This window comes from Sinohyriopsis cumingii, chromosome 17 (assembly GCF_028554795.1).
Source record: "Sinohyriopsis cumingii isolate HCF-2022 chromosome 17, ASM2855479v2, whole genome shotgun sequence".
Lineage (NCBI taxonomy): Eukaryota > Metazoa > Mollusca > Bivalvia > Unionida > Unionidae > Sinohyriopsis > Sinohyriopsis cumingii.
In genome coordinates, this window is record NC_142977.1 from 82,869,151 (window position 1) to 82,884,808 (window position 15,658).

Sequence of the window (15,658 nt, forward strand, 5' to 3'; positions counted from 1 at the left end):
TATCTCAAATAATTAAGCTTGATTTTGACTGATTTCAACATGTAAACATATTTTATCAACTTCCTATGTCTTGTTTAACTGTTTTTCTTTTGTGTGTAGTATTTTCACATTTTTATTTTCATATTTTGATTTAAATATAATTAGTATGTTGAGAGTAACGCAAAGTACAATAAAATCATAAAATGTGCATCCACAAAGCCCTTCATTTATGACTTCTAATGGGAAAATTGTCGCTTTGATATTTCCTGATACTGCTAAATGTCCCCTCTGGATTACTTATTTAAGCTGGACTATCTATTTCCGTACCAGCTATCATTTGATTCTGACATTTCACGGACCATGAGGATTTGCTATAGAACAATAAGAACTGAAGCCTCCATCTAAGTCTCATTTTTAGTCTTTTTCCCTTTGGATATACTTATATATCGTAATTATACAACAGTGGATTTTCAAAAAATTTTAAAATTAAATTTAGGGCCAATCTTCCATTTTGCATATTTATTTCTGTCTGAATTGTTCATATTCTTTTCACATGTTAACTTGACAGGACCAAACTATTGCTTCTTTTTAAACACTTGCATTTCATTAAACCACCCTGTATGTCCCCAAATTATAAATTTTTGCATACATGGTTTCAAAACTTCTACAAGCATATTATACTGTCACTAGCTCTTTATATTTTGGGATCTATAAAAAGTTAACAGACATAGTAGTTATAATTTTTTTATAAAAAAAAACAGTCTGCAATGCTAACTTTCAAATTTTGTGATGGCATAAATGTCTAACTTGTGTAAAAACAAATACATGTAGATCATAAGCAACAAAATGCCCTGACATGACACCTCTCTATGGCAATTCTTTCATTTAATGCTCTGACATGACATCACTTTAATAATGCCCTGACATTCCACTACTATATGGCAATTCTATCACTTAATGTCCTGACTTGACAACTCTCTATTAATGCTCTGACAAGACACCTCTATATGGCAATTCTTGCATTTAATACCCTGACATGACACTACTCTATGGTAATTTTATCATTTAATGCCCTGATATGATACCTCTCTCTGTCTATGGCAATTCTTGCATTTAATGCCCTGGCATGACACTACTCTATAGCAATTTTATCATGAAATGCCCTGACATGACACATCTCTATTAATGCCCTAACATGGCACCTCTTTATAGCAATTCTTGCATGCCCTGACATGACACCTCTCTATTTATGCCCTAACATGACACCTTTCTATGGCAATTCTTTAAGTTAATGCCCTGATATGATACCTCTCTCTATGGCAATTCTTGCATTGATTGCCCTGACATGACACTACTCTATGGTAATTTTATCATTTAATGCCCTGACATGACACCTCTATTAATGTCCTAACATGGCACCTCTTTATGACAATTATTGCATGTAAGGCCCTTACACGACATCTCTCAATGGCAATTATTGCTAAAAGCACTCATTCTCCTGTTATAAAAGCAGCATTTATATTGTTTAAAAAAAATTGAGGCATAGTAATAAATAAAAATATGACAAAAGCTGTGTCCAGAGAAAAAATTATCAAAAATTATATACTGTGTACTTGCCATACATACTTACTTATAAGTCAAACTGCAAACAATATAGACCCAGAATAATCTGATCTGTCATTGCATAATATGTCAGCAGACAGGATCTATGTTGTTTATTCTACTAATTAATTCCAAGAAAACTGCACAGACCCAGATCTGCTGACATATTATGTGAGGGCAGATATGGGTCAGTGCAGTTTGTAGATGAAATCAACTTGCAAGCAAACACAAATGGTAAATATAATGGGATCATTTCAACACTTCAATATCCTTTATTGATGTTTCCAAAGCCTACTGTTTAATAGAAAATGAAATCTTCAGCAAGAATCATTTCATACTGTGCAATAAAGGATTTTGCCTTCGCAAAGATGCTTAGTTGACAACCTCAATATAAAGAGCACCTTTGTATAACATAGTTTGACATTCAACATATCACACTTATAAATGAATCAGGACATATTTACATGTGCAGACACAGATCACCTGTTCATAAAGACCACTTAACCACTGGACCCCAGAATGGTCAGTATACAAAGGTTTGTCTGTATTTAGTCATTTGTTCTTATGACCTGATATTTTTAATGTTATCTGTCTTCATTTAGCTAGTTATACAATGTAAATTATAAATGATTGTTAGTGACACATTTTGGAGAAAAATCAATATCTTTTTTGTCCAATCTAGCATTTTCAGAAGCAAACCCCCAACATTCTTCTTGACATTATCCTGAGTTATCACAATACAAATCAATCTTACACGAGTGTTTCTTTGATGTCCTATGATGTAGCAATCTTAATTGCTGTGACTTTTTTTTCTCCAATAATGAGGAACTACTGGTACCATTACTTAATTATTTTTACATAATTATCAAAAGTGAATGTCAAATGATTAAAACTGTTTAACAATTATGCAGCAAATGGTTTTGATGCCTTGGCAAATCTCCATGTTCTTTTATGACATACATGTATGACAATCCTCCCTGAATATCATAAGCCTCCACCTCTCCCCTGGAGGAAAGTGACACTAGGGTTATAACCAAATAGTTGTTAGTGGCTAGAGCTAAAACATAATCTGACAGCCTTATGCCCAGGGTCCCTATACAAAAAGGAACTGAGATCAGGATATTATGTTTTAAAATACATTAGTTCAAAGAGTTGGTAGTGTTAAAAATGTCTATATCATTAAAAAAAATTATAATATAGTTTTTTATTTAAGTCATTTGAGTTAATGACAATATTATTATGACTGATAATACGATCACTATAGAAAGCATTTTAAAGATGAGGTCACATAGATTGTGTAGTGTACAACATGTTGTGAAAATTACAATATTTCAGTTAAGTATGCCATGCATTATTTGCATGAGGTCATGTCAACATCATGTGATTCTAGGAGTACATTTGTCCTGGAGAGATATCATGCATGCTCCAGTTGCTGATTGACTCAGTAATTAAAAAAGTCAGACCATGACTGTCAAGATATTTCACGACATATGATATAAATGTTTGGACATCTTTTCCAGTGAGTAAGATTTGTTTATTTGATACACATTATATGACTTTCTAAGAGGATTAAACCACTACATTATCTTTTTCTTCCATTCTACTTCTGTAAAAGTCATGAGAGGAAATTTGATTTATTTACTCAATGAAATTGCAGAAAGGAAAAATCTTTTATTCCAAACAGACAGTACCTGGCTGAACAATTATGAAATTATTCAAGGGCTAAGATATTTAAGTAATTAAATGGAAACACTCAAGGACATTCAACTTTCACTGGATTGCCTTTTTGCTTAAAACAATGTTTCTTCATTGGTGCTAGCACGTAAGTATATTAGAACCTTCATTCAGAATACCTATGGCTCATTTCTGGAATACCGTAAAACTGATACTACATTTAGGATAATATTCTAGGAATTCATACAATACTGAGTGTTATTATTAATTCTTTGACTTTGTTTGATTATATAATTTAAGGGGAAAAATATATTTTGCAAAATTGAATCATTGTTGGATTTTACCTTGTCTTGTTACATAGTTTAAGCCCTAGATGTAACAGTAGCCAGTAATTCTACTGATACAGAGTGTTTTCTGTAATTGTGACACATCCACAGTACTATCTCAAATATTAATTAAGCTACTGTTTATATTTATTGATTTCAAAAAAGCACTGTCTCGCTCTCTTCATTTCTTTTTTTAACCTTTATCAAGAAACATGGAAGTTTTTGCAGCAATCAGAAAATGAAATTACCCAAAGTCCCCTGAATGCTTACCCCTACATTTAGACTGTGATGAAATACAGACAGTACATCAAACTAAAGGTACAGCTAAGTGCATACAATCAGTAATTGCAAGAGCAGATGTGTATGCCACAATTGTTCAAAATGTAACACCTAAATATGCTGAAATTGTTGGAGACCTTTAGGCTTATGAGCCATCTTCACATGTATAAAGGACTTGCTATTTATTTTTTCTGCACATGGTGGATGTGTCAAAATATTGTTGGACAAGCAGATTTTAAGTAAGGGAATGTGGCTTTTTTGGACAAGTGGACTTTAAGTAAGGGCATGTGATTTTTTTTAAAGAAGAGACTTGCTTTGGGCCTGTGTCTGAAATGTTCTTTGAGTACTGTGGCAATTGGACAATGGCTGACATCAGGACTGGGAAGAAATCATTGCTTTATGTGAAATATTTAAGAGGTGATTAAACACATGAATCAACTGAACTATTTCTGTTCATATTTAAAGTTCAGCAACTTTGATGTTGTGTAAAACAAGGGCCCTTAATGCATAACAAAACAGTGGAATTTGAGTCAGGGTTAGAGAAATTTGGGTCAAGACTAGTGTAAATTGATTCAGGCTTAGAGGAATTTCAGTCAGGGTTAGAGGAATCTGAGTTAGGACTAGTGGAAATTGAGTCAGGGCTTGTGATTTTTTTAAAGTCACTTGCGCTAGGTCGGTGTCTGAAAAAAAAAGTTCTTTGAATGCTGGTTACAAATGTTATGTCTTCCTGCTAAAACTTAATTTTTTTAAGTTTAGTATATAAATATTCAAAAACATGGCTTACAAATTAGTATATCACTGTAAACAATATTTGCATATTTGATCTTTGTTTCCCTCTCAGGTACCCCAAGCATAGGAACCAACAAGAAGCCCAAGTTGGCATGAAACTGCTCACCTACCTAACAGAACCTAATAGATGACCATTTCAGTAAGCAGGCTCAGATTACTGGTGCAAAGACAGAATCATGTGTCAGCAATCCTCCAAGCTTTATATTATGTCAATATTACCTTTATGTTTCACGTCTAATAAAAAGGGCTTCTAAAAAGAATGGTTCATATGCAGTTTCTTACTAATAACAAAACTCATTGCTTTTGATGATATAAATATATTTACATTTAATCAAAGCCAGATGAGAAACACAGCAGTTGTAGACAGGTAATAACCTCAGCGTATCAGACTCATGCTGGGCTGGGTTGGAGAATATTGGAGTAAAGTCACTGGGGTAAAGTCCCTTGCAAATGGGCACACCATAAATGTCTGACCAGTCCCTTGCCCAGGGGCAATTCAACACGAGATTCAAACTTACTCATATTTATCAGGCAATTTTTGTATCCAACTGGCTGAGCTTATTACACCTCTGAAAACCAACTTTCAATTCAAGGATTTTTTAGCTTAAATCAGATCTTACAGACGTTCTAATATAAGCAAAAGGGCTTACATAATAATTATATCTTTATCTTTTAAGATAGTTTATATAGTAAAATTGGCAAAATAGGCATAATATAAAGTCTGGGATATAGTTCACATAGCTTTATGTTCCTACAATACCAATGTAAGCCTGAGTAGTGAAATGATCATCTGTCAATTTGTAAGAGTCAGATGAGTAACATCAAGTCCAATTGGCCACTTGCTTCTGATTTCTCATATTTTGCTTTGAAATGCAACAAAGGTTTTATTATTTTACCATTATCTGAACCTCCAACATAACTAATTTCAACTGGGAATTTTCAAGTCTAATTTAAAGGGGGAAGAAAAAAATGAAGGGGGTGGGTGGGAGCAGGCCCTGAGTTTGAAGTGGCTACAGTGATATGGTATGTGATAATCAAAGTTCCAAATCTAGATTAATTACAATTGATTACAGCACCAAAAAATTTATTTGGACAGTCCTGGGAACATAATCAACTTGCTAGTTTGCAAGATTATACAGGTATAATTGGAGGATTCTTAAATTTTAAAATGTCCATTCACATAGCTGCTGTGTACCAACTTCTGCAAAGATTATTTACAGAGCTGCTGTGTGCCCACAATAGAAAAGACAATCCATATGGAGACCAGTAAATGCATTACAAACAATTTTTAAATGTTCTGAATGATGTAAAGTCAAATAAACAAAACATGTCTAGATAAGGTTTTTGGTCAGATTTGGGTAGAAAGCTGATTTGCAACAAGACAGCTAGTCCCAAAGATCAGCCCCAAATTTGAATTTGCATTAATGGGTGGGCACCCATCAATGCTATTATAGGTTTGCAGACCGACTTATTAGACAAGAAAACACAGTAAAAAGGGCATTGTCTATCTTTTTATTTGTTATGTATGAATAATTTAACAAGCACAGAATAATTTAAACCAAAGAAAATGAATAGTTTATAAAAGAAAAATCATGCAGCAAATGGTCCAGTTAGAAATATAACAAACAGTGGTTGACATGAAAAATTTATGCCATTTTAGGGGCAAAACATTGTGGGTATTTTCTACATAAGATTATGGATATGACCAGTGACAGATCTTAAGTTTTATTACGGGGGGGGGGGGGGGGGAGAAGGAGTAAAAGTCTAACAGTTTGCCCAAGTACAGACTGAGATGGCAAAAGGCTGTGAAGCAATTGAAGAAGACCCACTCCCCACCAAATACCATTTAAACTGTTTTGCTTCCACCCACCCCATCAGCAAAACAGGAGACATCTGATTCATTTGCTCTGCCATTAATCTAGTCTTGATTTTACCAGTTTTACCTACAATGATTTGGAATTTTAATTTTAAAAATCTGATTATGTATACTGAAGTAAATTATGTGTGCAATGGTCATACAAACAGCAGATGATGAATACGGCTGCAGCAGGAACAGACTCAACCGTTACACTTACAGTATGTGGCTAATATAGACCTAGTCCTACGTGTAAGGCCTTGACGCTGATATTTATGTTTTGTGCGTCTAGCAGCACTAAAGCATAAAGAACATGTGATATATTGTAGGACTAAGACAGACCAACAAATAGGTTCCATTTTTTATTTCTGACCGCTGTCAGAAGAAACAAAAGTGTGGACCTACTTGTTGGTCTAGTGGCTACGACAGTTGATAAGTCTCAGCAGATATGAAAGTGAAAAATTTTATATGACCAGCGTGAATTAAACTCAAATTTCGAATCGAACACATAACTCCAGAGTACTATTTTCTTTCATAAAACAATTCACAAACCTGACATATGCATTCATCTTATTACACAGTGTAAATGAAACTTACTGCCTGTGCCAGGATTGACATTTTTTAGTGTTATTGTCTTGCGAGCGAGTGACAGTGTAACATCATATCCATCTCCTTGAACATGAAAAATGTCCATTAAATCATCTTCCCCTGCAAAATTCTCACAAAAACCGCGTGGTGTTGTTCTCTTTGGAATTGGATTTCCGTCATCATCAAATGTATACTCAGTCATTTTAGAAAAGTCCCCAAAAACTACGCGTACATTGTCCCTCGGAATAACGAGATCGTTACGGCCGAGGATAGTAAAGCATTGATTTGTGATTGGATAATATTTATGAGCATGTGCTTGTCGATGCCATCGCCTAGCAATAAAGTAAACATAAAATCGGGGCGTGACTGATGAATAATTCGGCCTGTATACCCAATTACCGCTTTACTACACAGAAAGCAAACACATAAGGAAACGTTTCCAACATTGTCCCAAATCTCACTCGAACAATGGAAAATTTAATGAAATCGAAGTTGTTCTTGATGCTTGGAAAGATAACCTCTGTATCGTTTTGTGTGCATGACTTTAATGGTTCTAAGCACCTGCTCATATGGCGCGGTAATAGGCATGACGCACTACTAGGACATATTATGTTAGACTATAATCATGCAAAGTAGCCTATCTACCCCCTAAATTGCGATTAAAGTGTACTTTCTATGTCAAATTTGAAGCAGGATACAGGCTGCAAAAGTATTTCATTTCTTTCTTCAGAATGTACTTGTAAGCCTTTTGATAAGAGATGCGACTATCTTTGGTCAGAATAATATGCTGGACCAGAGAGACGTCCAAAGTGTGATATATATATATATATATATATATATATATATATATATATATATATATATAGCAGGAGCATATGTTTTATAATTTTATACTCATGTTTTAATTAGGCAGAAATAGGTATTTTATTATTTTATGTAGTTAATGTTTATTATTGAGTGAAATACAGTCATCAGTTGCAATTAGTGTGTTGTTCTCAGTTTACACGTATTTAGCCATTTAGGTAACCTTGAACAAGGATTACCTGTTAAGAGTTTTGTTCACTGAGCAATGCAACTACCCTGATTGCTGGTCATGCTAGGTTGTTCTATTGTATGACAAGTGGTAAACAACTTTCTGATTGGTTAGTTTGCTGCTTGTCTGGATAAACAACATAGTATGAACAGCATATTAGTGGTCAGTGCATTAGAGTTTCTTGTGCTTGAAAGGATGTAAATTGGCCTTTGTCCCATATGATAAGGGTTTATGTTACAAAGCAAGGAGAAATGTCTCAATCTCCACCTATGAACCCAATAAGGCATAATAAATACAATACTGAACAAAACACTGGACTTGTATTTTCTCACCAATGAGTAGAAGGCAAGTGCGGTAACATATATATATATATATATATATATATATATATATATATATATATATATATATATATATATATATATATATATCACTGGGTGAATATTATTTAAGCTATTGTGCCAGACATAGTATTGATTTTCAAGTAGTCAAAATGTTAAAGTTTTTCTTGCTAGTGAAGATACATATGTCCTTGTTCTTTTAATGATGACGAAAATGGTGGTGTTGGTGATGATGTTAATGATTCTGATGACAGCGATACTAAGTGTAGTGTGATGGTGGTTATAAAAATCACGACAATGATGATAGTAGAGGTGATAGAATGTAATACAAAGGACGACTTTCTTGGTGATTGTGATAACGATGATGATGATGTCTGATTGTTGTAACATGTCTTGACAATTACTAAGAATAATAATATTAATATTAATATTTAATGACAACCTTGGGTTAATGTTTCATTGGCTGATGGGGTTTAGACAGTTCTAGAAGAATTCGGTAACTTTCCCAGTGATTGGGCTACGTCACCTCAATAGGCAAGTTCCAGATTGAGTAGTGTTACGTATATCTGATTTAATTCATATTTATTTTAATGTTATAGTTAGTTTGTCAGATTTAAAAAATTATTTTTATTTGTACATGCTATTATAATATAATCTTGTTTACACGATTTGGATTTTTTTCCAGAAAATAGTTTTACCTTGACTGATTCATTTGTGAACACATAAAGCTGACCAAATTCTCGACCTTAATTTAAAATTAGTAACAGTCACGTGAACAAGTTCTTTTTTATTTTATTTTTATTGTGGAAATAATAAGGCTGAGATCGAGGCTGTGTTGGATACATGATCCTCGACTTGTAAATAGTTTTTAGTGAACTAAACAACTTTTTCTATTTTATTCTCGGAGTAAAATGATTGGTCTTTATCAAGGTCATAATGGGGCTACGTGATTTTTGATATGTAAACATGATCACGTGACCCTCTATCGCGCAATTCAGACATTTCCGAAAATGCGCATTTCTTAGTTTTAATAGTCACAATATATGTCAAACAAAAATGTAGTAAGTGTTTGTTTAAAGCGTCAGTTTGCAAAAGTATCCTTGGCGTACTACCTTTAAACGGCGCACCGGAGTAACGATAATGACCCAAACGGATTTAGGCGACCGAAGACCTCTGGCACCAGGGGAAACCGCCCCGTCGGCCCCCTCCATCCTCCCCCAGCTCGTTAGTACGCGCTTGCATATTATCATTGTCATCCATTGGGGGGGGGGGGGCATATATTGCGAAAATGTATGGTTGTGCATTTTTGCATGCGCACGAGTTTGTGATGCTTTTTTGAACAGTTTGATCGATTGTGTTTTACCTTTATTTTGCATTAAGTTTCAAATTTTTTATAACGAACCGATCTGGATGTCACTGAGCATACTTAATGGAACAGGTAACGCGGTCGGTTTGCAATACAAGATGCCTATTTATTAAGAGCAATTTTTGGAGAATCTTTGATGGAAAGAATTAAAAAGTTTATGCGCAATCAAAAAGAATAAAGTTCTAAAACATCCAACACCAGTTTAGTTTCAAAAGTTTACTTTCTATAAGACATGCACCGAACAGAAAAAAGACATTTAAAGAAATAAGAAATTTTACAGATATACCTGGTAGTAATAATGTTTATTTAAATTATGTTTTAGTAATATATAACTATATTTGCTTATACTTTGGCATGATACAGATGTTAGTATAGGTAAATTGTCGCAACTGCAAAACTGTGCCACAGATACAGGCAATTTGATTTCGAAAACCATTAACAATAACACTAAATGTCCCTATGATGATAAATTAATCTATTTCGCAGAAATCATCCATTATTTGGTAACCATCAGCTGTTATGTTTGTTTTTATTTGTCCCCTGTACATAAAGCGTATCGAGATCAAGGCTAAATGTGTTCTTACCAGATAGTTTCGTATTTTATATATTTAATTGTTTTTATGTTAGTTTTACAAATATTATTCCAGTACATGTTATCGTGGTTAAATATTATTTACTGGATTTGATATTGTCCAGAATAGAGTTCAGATCTATTTGACCTGACTGATTTTGTTTTACTTTCGATGTAAACAACTAATAATAGAAACAATATATTTAGTTGCTGAACTTTTTCCAAAATCAGTAACAGTTTTGGTAAACAAAATTTTTTTAATTAATATTTTTCATCTTTCTTAGAGTAAGAATCATTAAGTTGAGTCAAGGTCATACCTGGACTACGCGATATGATGTACGTGTCAATTGGTAACAAACTTCTATGGGGCCCCGAGTGGCCGAGTGGTCTAAAGCGCTCTCCGTTACGGATCACTGCCATCTCACCTCTGTCTGCGTGGGTTCGAGTCTCGGATTCGGCCAGTGTGGATATGTGAGAAAGCTTGCCAGTAGCTTCTCGAGGGTCGGTGGTTCTTTCCGGGAATTTCCCGGTTTCTTCCTCCACCATTAATACTGGCCGCCATGTATAGCCTATCGCGTGCTGAAAAATGGCGTTAAACCCTACAACAACAACAACAACAACAAACTTCTATTTTTATCCAGAAGAATGAACTTTTGACCCTCATCAGGGAAACTGTTTTGCGTCTTAAGTAGTCGTATAACTGATGTTATAATAAAATTTATATCAGTCTTGCTTTCACACCTAGCACTGTAAGCTCTGTTATGTTGTGACAGTTTGGGCTGAGTTTTCATTTTTTTCAAATTTTTTAATTCAAGTGATTATTTTCTCTAGAAATACAAAAGTGCTCTGATATAATTTTTGGACAAAGACATTCACTGGAATTTATACAGAAGTCAAAAAAGGAATAATATTTTCTGTGATTCAACAAAAACTGTTGACACATCTGCAATTCGTATGTTATTGCAAACGTCATCGCCTTACATCTAGAATTTCATCTGGATTTGAACTGCGATTCACTTAGAACGTTTTATTACTAGGACTTGTGGTTTAATTCTTGGATTACAATTTCGATTTAAGTTCTTTTTTCTTATTATTTCACTTTGTATTCTAGGAAAACGAATTATTTGCTAAATTTTACAAAGCTTGTTGTCTTCACTCTTTTCTGTTACTTATTTTAAGATCATAGACTTGTAACTATATATACATGTATATGAGAGAGAGAGAGAGACATTATCAGATGTATATACCATTATACTAACGTCAATTTTTTGAAGAAAGTAGAGGAAGCAAACATTAAGCAAACGATATGGGCAAGCTTAATTGCACATGATCAGCATTGATGTCTTCAATTCTTAGCAACACCACTTTTTGTAGAAATATCATTGTGTGACAATTTAACTGCAATTAGAGTGTGTTTCTATATATTAATAAAACTTTGTGTTAAGTCCACTTTTCTTTCTTCGAAATTGTTCGTAATTTGAAGAAATGTTTGTTTAATATATTATTTCCACTTTGATATAATAATTTTGGTAGTCGTCCTAATGAAAGCATTTTCTCAGCTTTATGGATTATTATTATTATTATTATTATTATTATACAATGATTGTGTACAGGTTCTTAAAGCTATTTAAAGTACTCGCTACGGCTTTGAAAGCGAACGCACAACCAAAAATCGTGAATTTGAGAAATCGCCAAAGATAACCACGTCTACTCATTAATTTGGCAATTTCTTTCAAATTACATGTTGTCGTTGTGGGCATACATTCACCCACTGTACTAGAGGTACTCGGTGTTATCCGTATACCGTAGTATTTTGTTCCAGTGGTATGAACCATGGTACTTTTTAACTGTAATGGTACTTCGGCAGTTCCCGTCAGTAAGGAATGCAATAGTAATCTTGTTACATTTAACGATATTACCCGTGTGTTTTCATTCTTCGCGAAAATAATCAAAAAGTTAGCATTATCATTTCTTTTACAAAATAGATATATTTTTCACAAATTATTTTGAATATCACAAATATAACTATATTATAGTCCCCTTTGCACGTATGCTCAAATGCGATAATGTGTAAGATATTCAAGATAAATCCAACTTTCGGAAAAATTTCGAAAGCAAAACTAATTTAAACAGAACAATATATCATTGGTTCTTTACTACCATATGCTAATGTGTGGAGAACATGTCTTCTTTTGTAAAATCGATAATCAACCTCAGATTTCCAGGACAGCGGTTATTTTCTTTTTAAATTTTACGTAATTTATTAAGTTCACTAAATATTTTCTTGTTTCTTGGCATCCTATTCAAAGCTTTCTGCCTGTTATATCATTGGTGTTGCTAGTAATTTCTAGTCCTCAGTGTCAACACTTCCCATTTATTTCAACTAGCTGTCTAATATCAGCTTACTGTCTTTCTCAGGGTATCAGTTATTATGTCAGTTTAATTATCCTACTATACTTAGTTTTTTTTATTACAACATTTACACAATAACAATAAACAGATCGCAAATTCACCTACTAATAAGATATTGACCGTTTTATGGAGGGGTAGGTTTTCTATTGAGCTGAAATATTTTATTTTATTTTCTCTCAGGATAATTTTTCTTTATATCGTATTGGCTTTCTTATCAAGAAAATTTGTGGGAAATCTTTGATAATGTTCCGACTGTACCCAGTCGAAGGCATCACCCAGCGTAGAATATAACATTTAGAAGTACCTTCCATAAACAGCCATGAAACTATGAAAATACGCATGACAGGTATGATACCCGTGGGGTGGCGGTGGTGTGCTCCCGTCTTTTAGTGTTGCTATATTGGGCTCCTCAGAAGCCAATTTTCCTATTTAAAAAATGTGCACGTTTAATAAAACAAAACTAGGCAGAGAATTTTAAAACTTCGTGAGCATACCAAAACAATTTTCATCCAGTATGATATTTTTAAATAAGTCAATGCAAAGGATCAATCATACATAAATCATTTTAAGACAAATAAAAAACAGATGTTTTGTTTAACTCTTTAAAACAAGTCTGAACGACTCTAATCTCTTTTTATCAATTTCTTAAAATGTTTGAACGAGAAATTAAAATTAAATCCTACGTTGAAGCTTGTTAAAACTGGTTAAAAACTCGCTCGTTCAATCCAGATTAAGCATCATTTAAATGAGTTCCGAAATCGTTCAAATTGTCTTGATGCTTGGAAAGTGGCACAGGCAAATCTTAAAATAGCTCAAAGATTGCAATAGTCGTGCAAACGAGTTTTGAGCTCTCTCAGACTAGTTCTGAACATGTTAGAACGAGGTTTAAAATGTTTGAAAGAGTCAGAAGCGTTCGAATCACTTTTAAACTTGTACAAACAACGAGTTATATTTTCGTTGAAACAAGTTTAAAACCGCTTAAACTAGTTCAGAACTACTTTAAAGGCGTTGTATATGCCTTAAACGAACTTCCGTGGAATCAATACCTCGAGCCGATTGAACCTTTTCCTAGATCAGAATAATATTACTATATCGATGTGCTTAATGTCATATCTAATTTAACCCTTTCCTAGGTCAAAATAATGTTACTACATGGATGTAATTAAAGTCATAACTAACTGAAACTTTTCTTAGGTCAAAACAATATTACCGCGCAGATGTAATTAAAGTCATACCAAATTGAACCTTTTTCCTAGGTCAAAATAATATTACTACAATGATGTAATTAAAGTCATACCTAATCGAACCTTTTCCTAGGTCAAAATAATATTACTACAATGATATAATTAAAGCAATAAGTAAGTGAATCTTTTCCTAGGTCAAAATAACATGTATACACTAATGTAATTAAAACCATACCTAATTGAACATTTTCCAGGGTCAAAATAATATTACTACGCTAATGTAATTAAAGCCATACGTAACTGAACCTTTTCCTAGGTCAAAATAATATTTATACACTAATGTAATTAAAGCCATACCTAATTGAACCTTTTCCAGGGTCAAAGTAATTTTACTACACTAATGTAATTAAAGCCATACCTAACTGAACCTTTTCCTAGGTCAAAATAATATTACTACATTGATGTAATTGAAGCCATATCTGATTCAGTTTATCATCGGGTGATATAAAGATTTACTTGACAGCCGTGTTCTTGGCCTTTTTGTTTGGTTATACAAAATGTTTCCCTTGCATGACTAAATATAAATATAGAGATGGAATTCATCATATTGGCACATTTGTTAACCCCATCCCACCCCAGACAACTTTTAAAATATTAACATTCCTTGCCACGTCACAATAAAAATGGTACTATCCTACAAAACACCCGAGACATAAATAACACATCTAAGTGCACAGAGTACATACTTTTATAAAACGCTCGATGTGTTTCACTCTCATTGGAGGTGGGGGTGGTTGTTTGGGGAGCGGGTAAGCACATTTCCTCCCCTATCCCTTCCTGTTTTACAACTGGACTGTCATCCTACGGCCCGTAATCGTTGAGTTGGCATGTCAGATGTATACAATACACAGAGGAAATAAACAATGTAACAAAATCAAATACAGACCACAAAATACAGAATACAAAAGGAGCGATATAGAATGCTAACAGCAATGTTTAATACTAATGAAAAAATATGGCATTCAGATGTGTGATATACAATACAACTGAGACAAGAATGAATATAAATGACAAAATATAGAATACAAATAGAGCGATATTGACTACAAATGGGAAATTATTAATACTATGACATTTGACATTCCACATCATTAGCGTCTGATCAACGGTAAAAAAGTTGTGTGAACACTCGCGAAAAGGACAAACAGGCGAATTCAATTACAACATATGGATCTGATACTTTCATGTGTTTATATGTTACAACTATTTCATTTTTGTGTATCGGTCTCGTTCCTGTCATAGACTTTCTTTGTTGTTTTTTTTCAGTAAGAAAAGCCTTGACAAAAAGTCCTTGGAAAACTTTTGTCGTAAAGATTTTACATAATGAATGCACTGTTCTAGCGAAGATTCATCAATATGGTAGCACTGGCGGATTATGTTATTCACTGCGTTAACTTGAAAGAGAACCCTCACAAGCCGTAAAGATATATCAATTATAGATCAATTACGTAATGAATAAGATGAAAAAGAACCGCCTGGAACTAATACACTGTAGCGTGTCCGCAAATAACCAAACCCAAAATGTCATCGGATGCTAGCTAGCGTATATGCTCATTTACTGACGCCTTTGTGTACATGTATTACACATCAGCCGGCGGT

General features: G+C 33.7%; 2 protein-coding genes across 3 annotated transcripts in view; one reads left to right on the forward strand and one right to left on the reverse strand.

Moving 5' to 3' along the window:
* Window positions 1–7,698, reverse strand: part of LOC149779326 (ceramide kinase-like protein) — an 88,763-nt gene extending 81,065 nt beyond the window's left edge. Inside the window, exon 1 of the mRNA XM_089939941.1 lies at window positions 7,102–7,698. Within this exon, the coding sequence (XP_089796067.1) occupies window positions 7,102–7,294 (193 nt within the window). The 5' untranslated portion in view covers window positions 7,295–7,698. The remainder of the gene's footprint in view (window positions 1–7,101) is intronic.
* Window positions 1–15,658, forward strand: part of LOC149779327 (sterol O-acyltransferase 1-like) — a 105,035-nt gene that overhangs the window by 995 nt on the left and 88,382 nt on the right. The window contains exon 2 of one of the 2 annotated variants that reach the window (XM_089939944.1): window positions 4,702–4,788. The exons of the other annotated variant lie outside the window; for it this stretch is intronic. Within the exon in view, the coding sequence (XP_089796070.1) occupies window position 4,788 (1 nt within the window). The 5' untranslated portion in view covers window positions 4,702–4,787. The remainder of the gene's footprint in view (window positions 1–4,701; window positions 4,789–15,658) is intronic. 2 annotated transcript variants of the gene reach the window in all.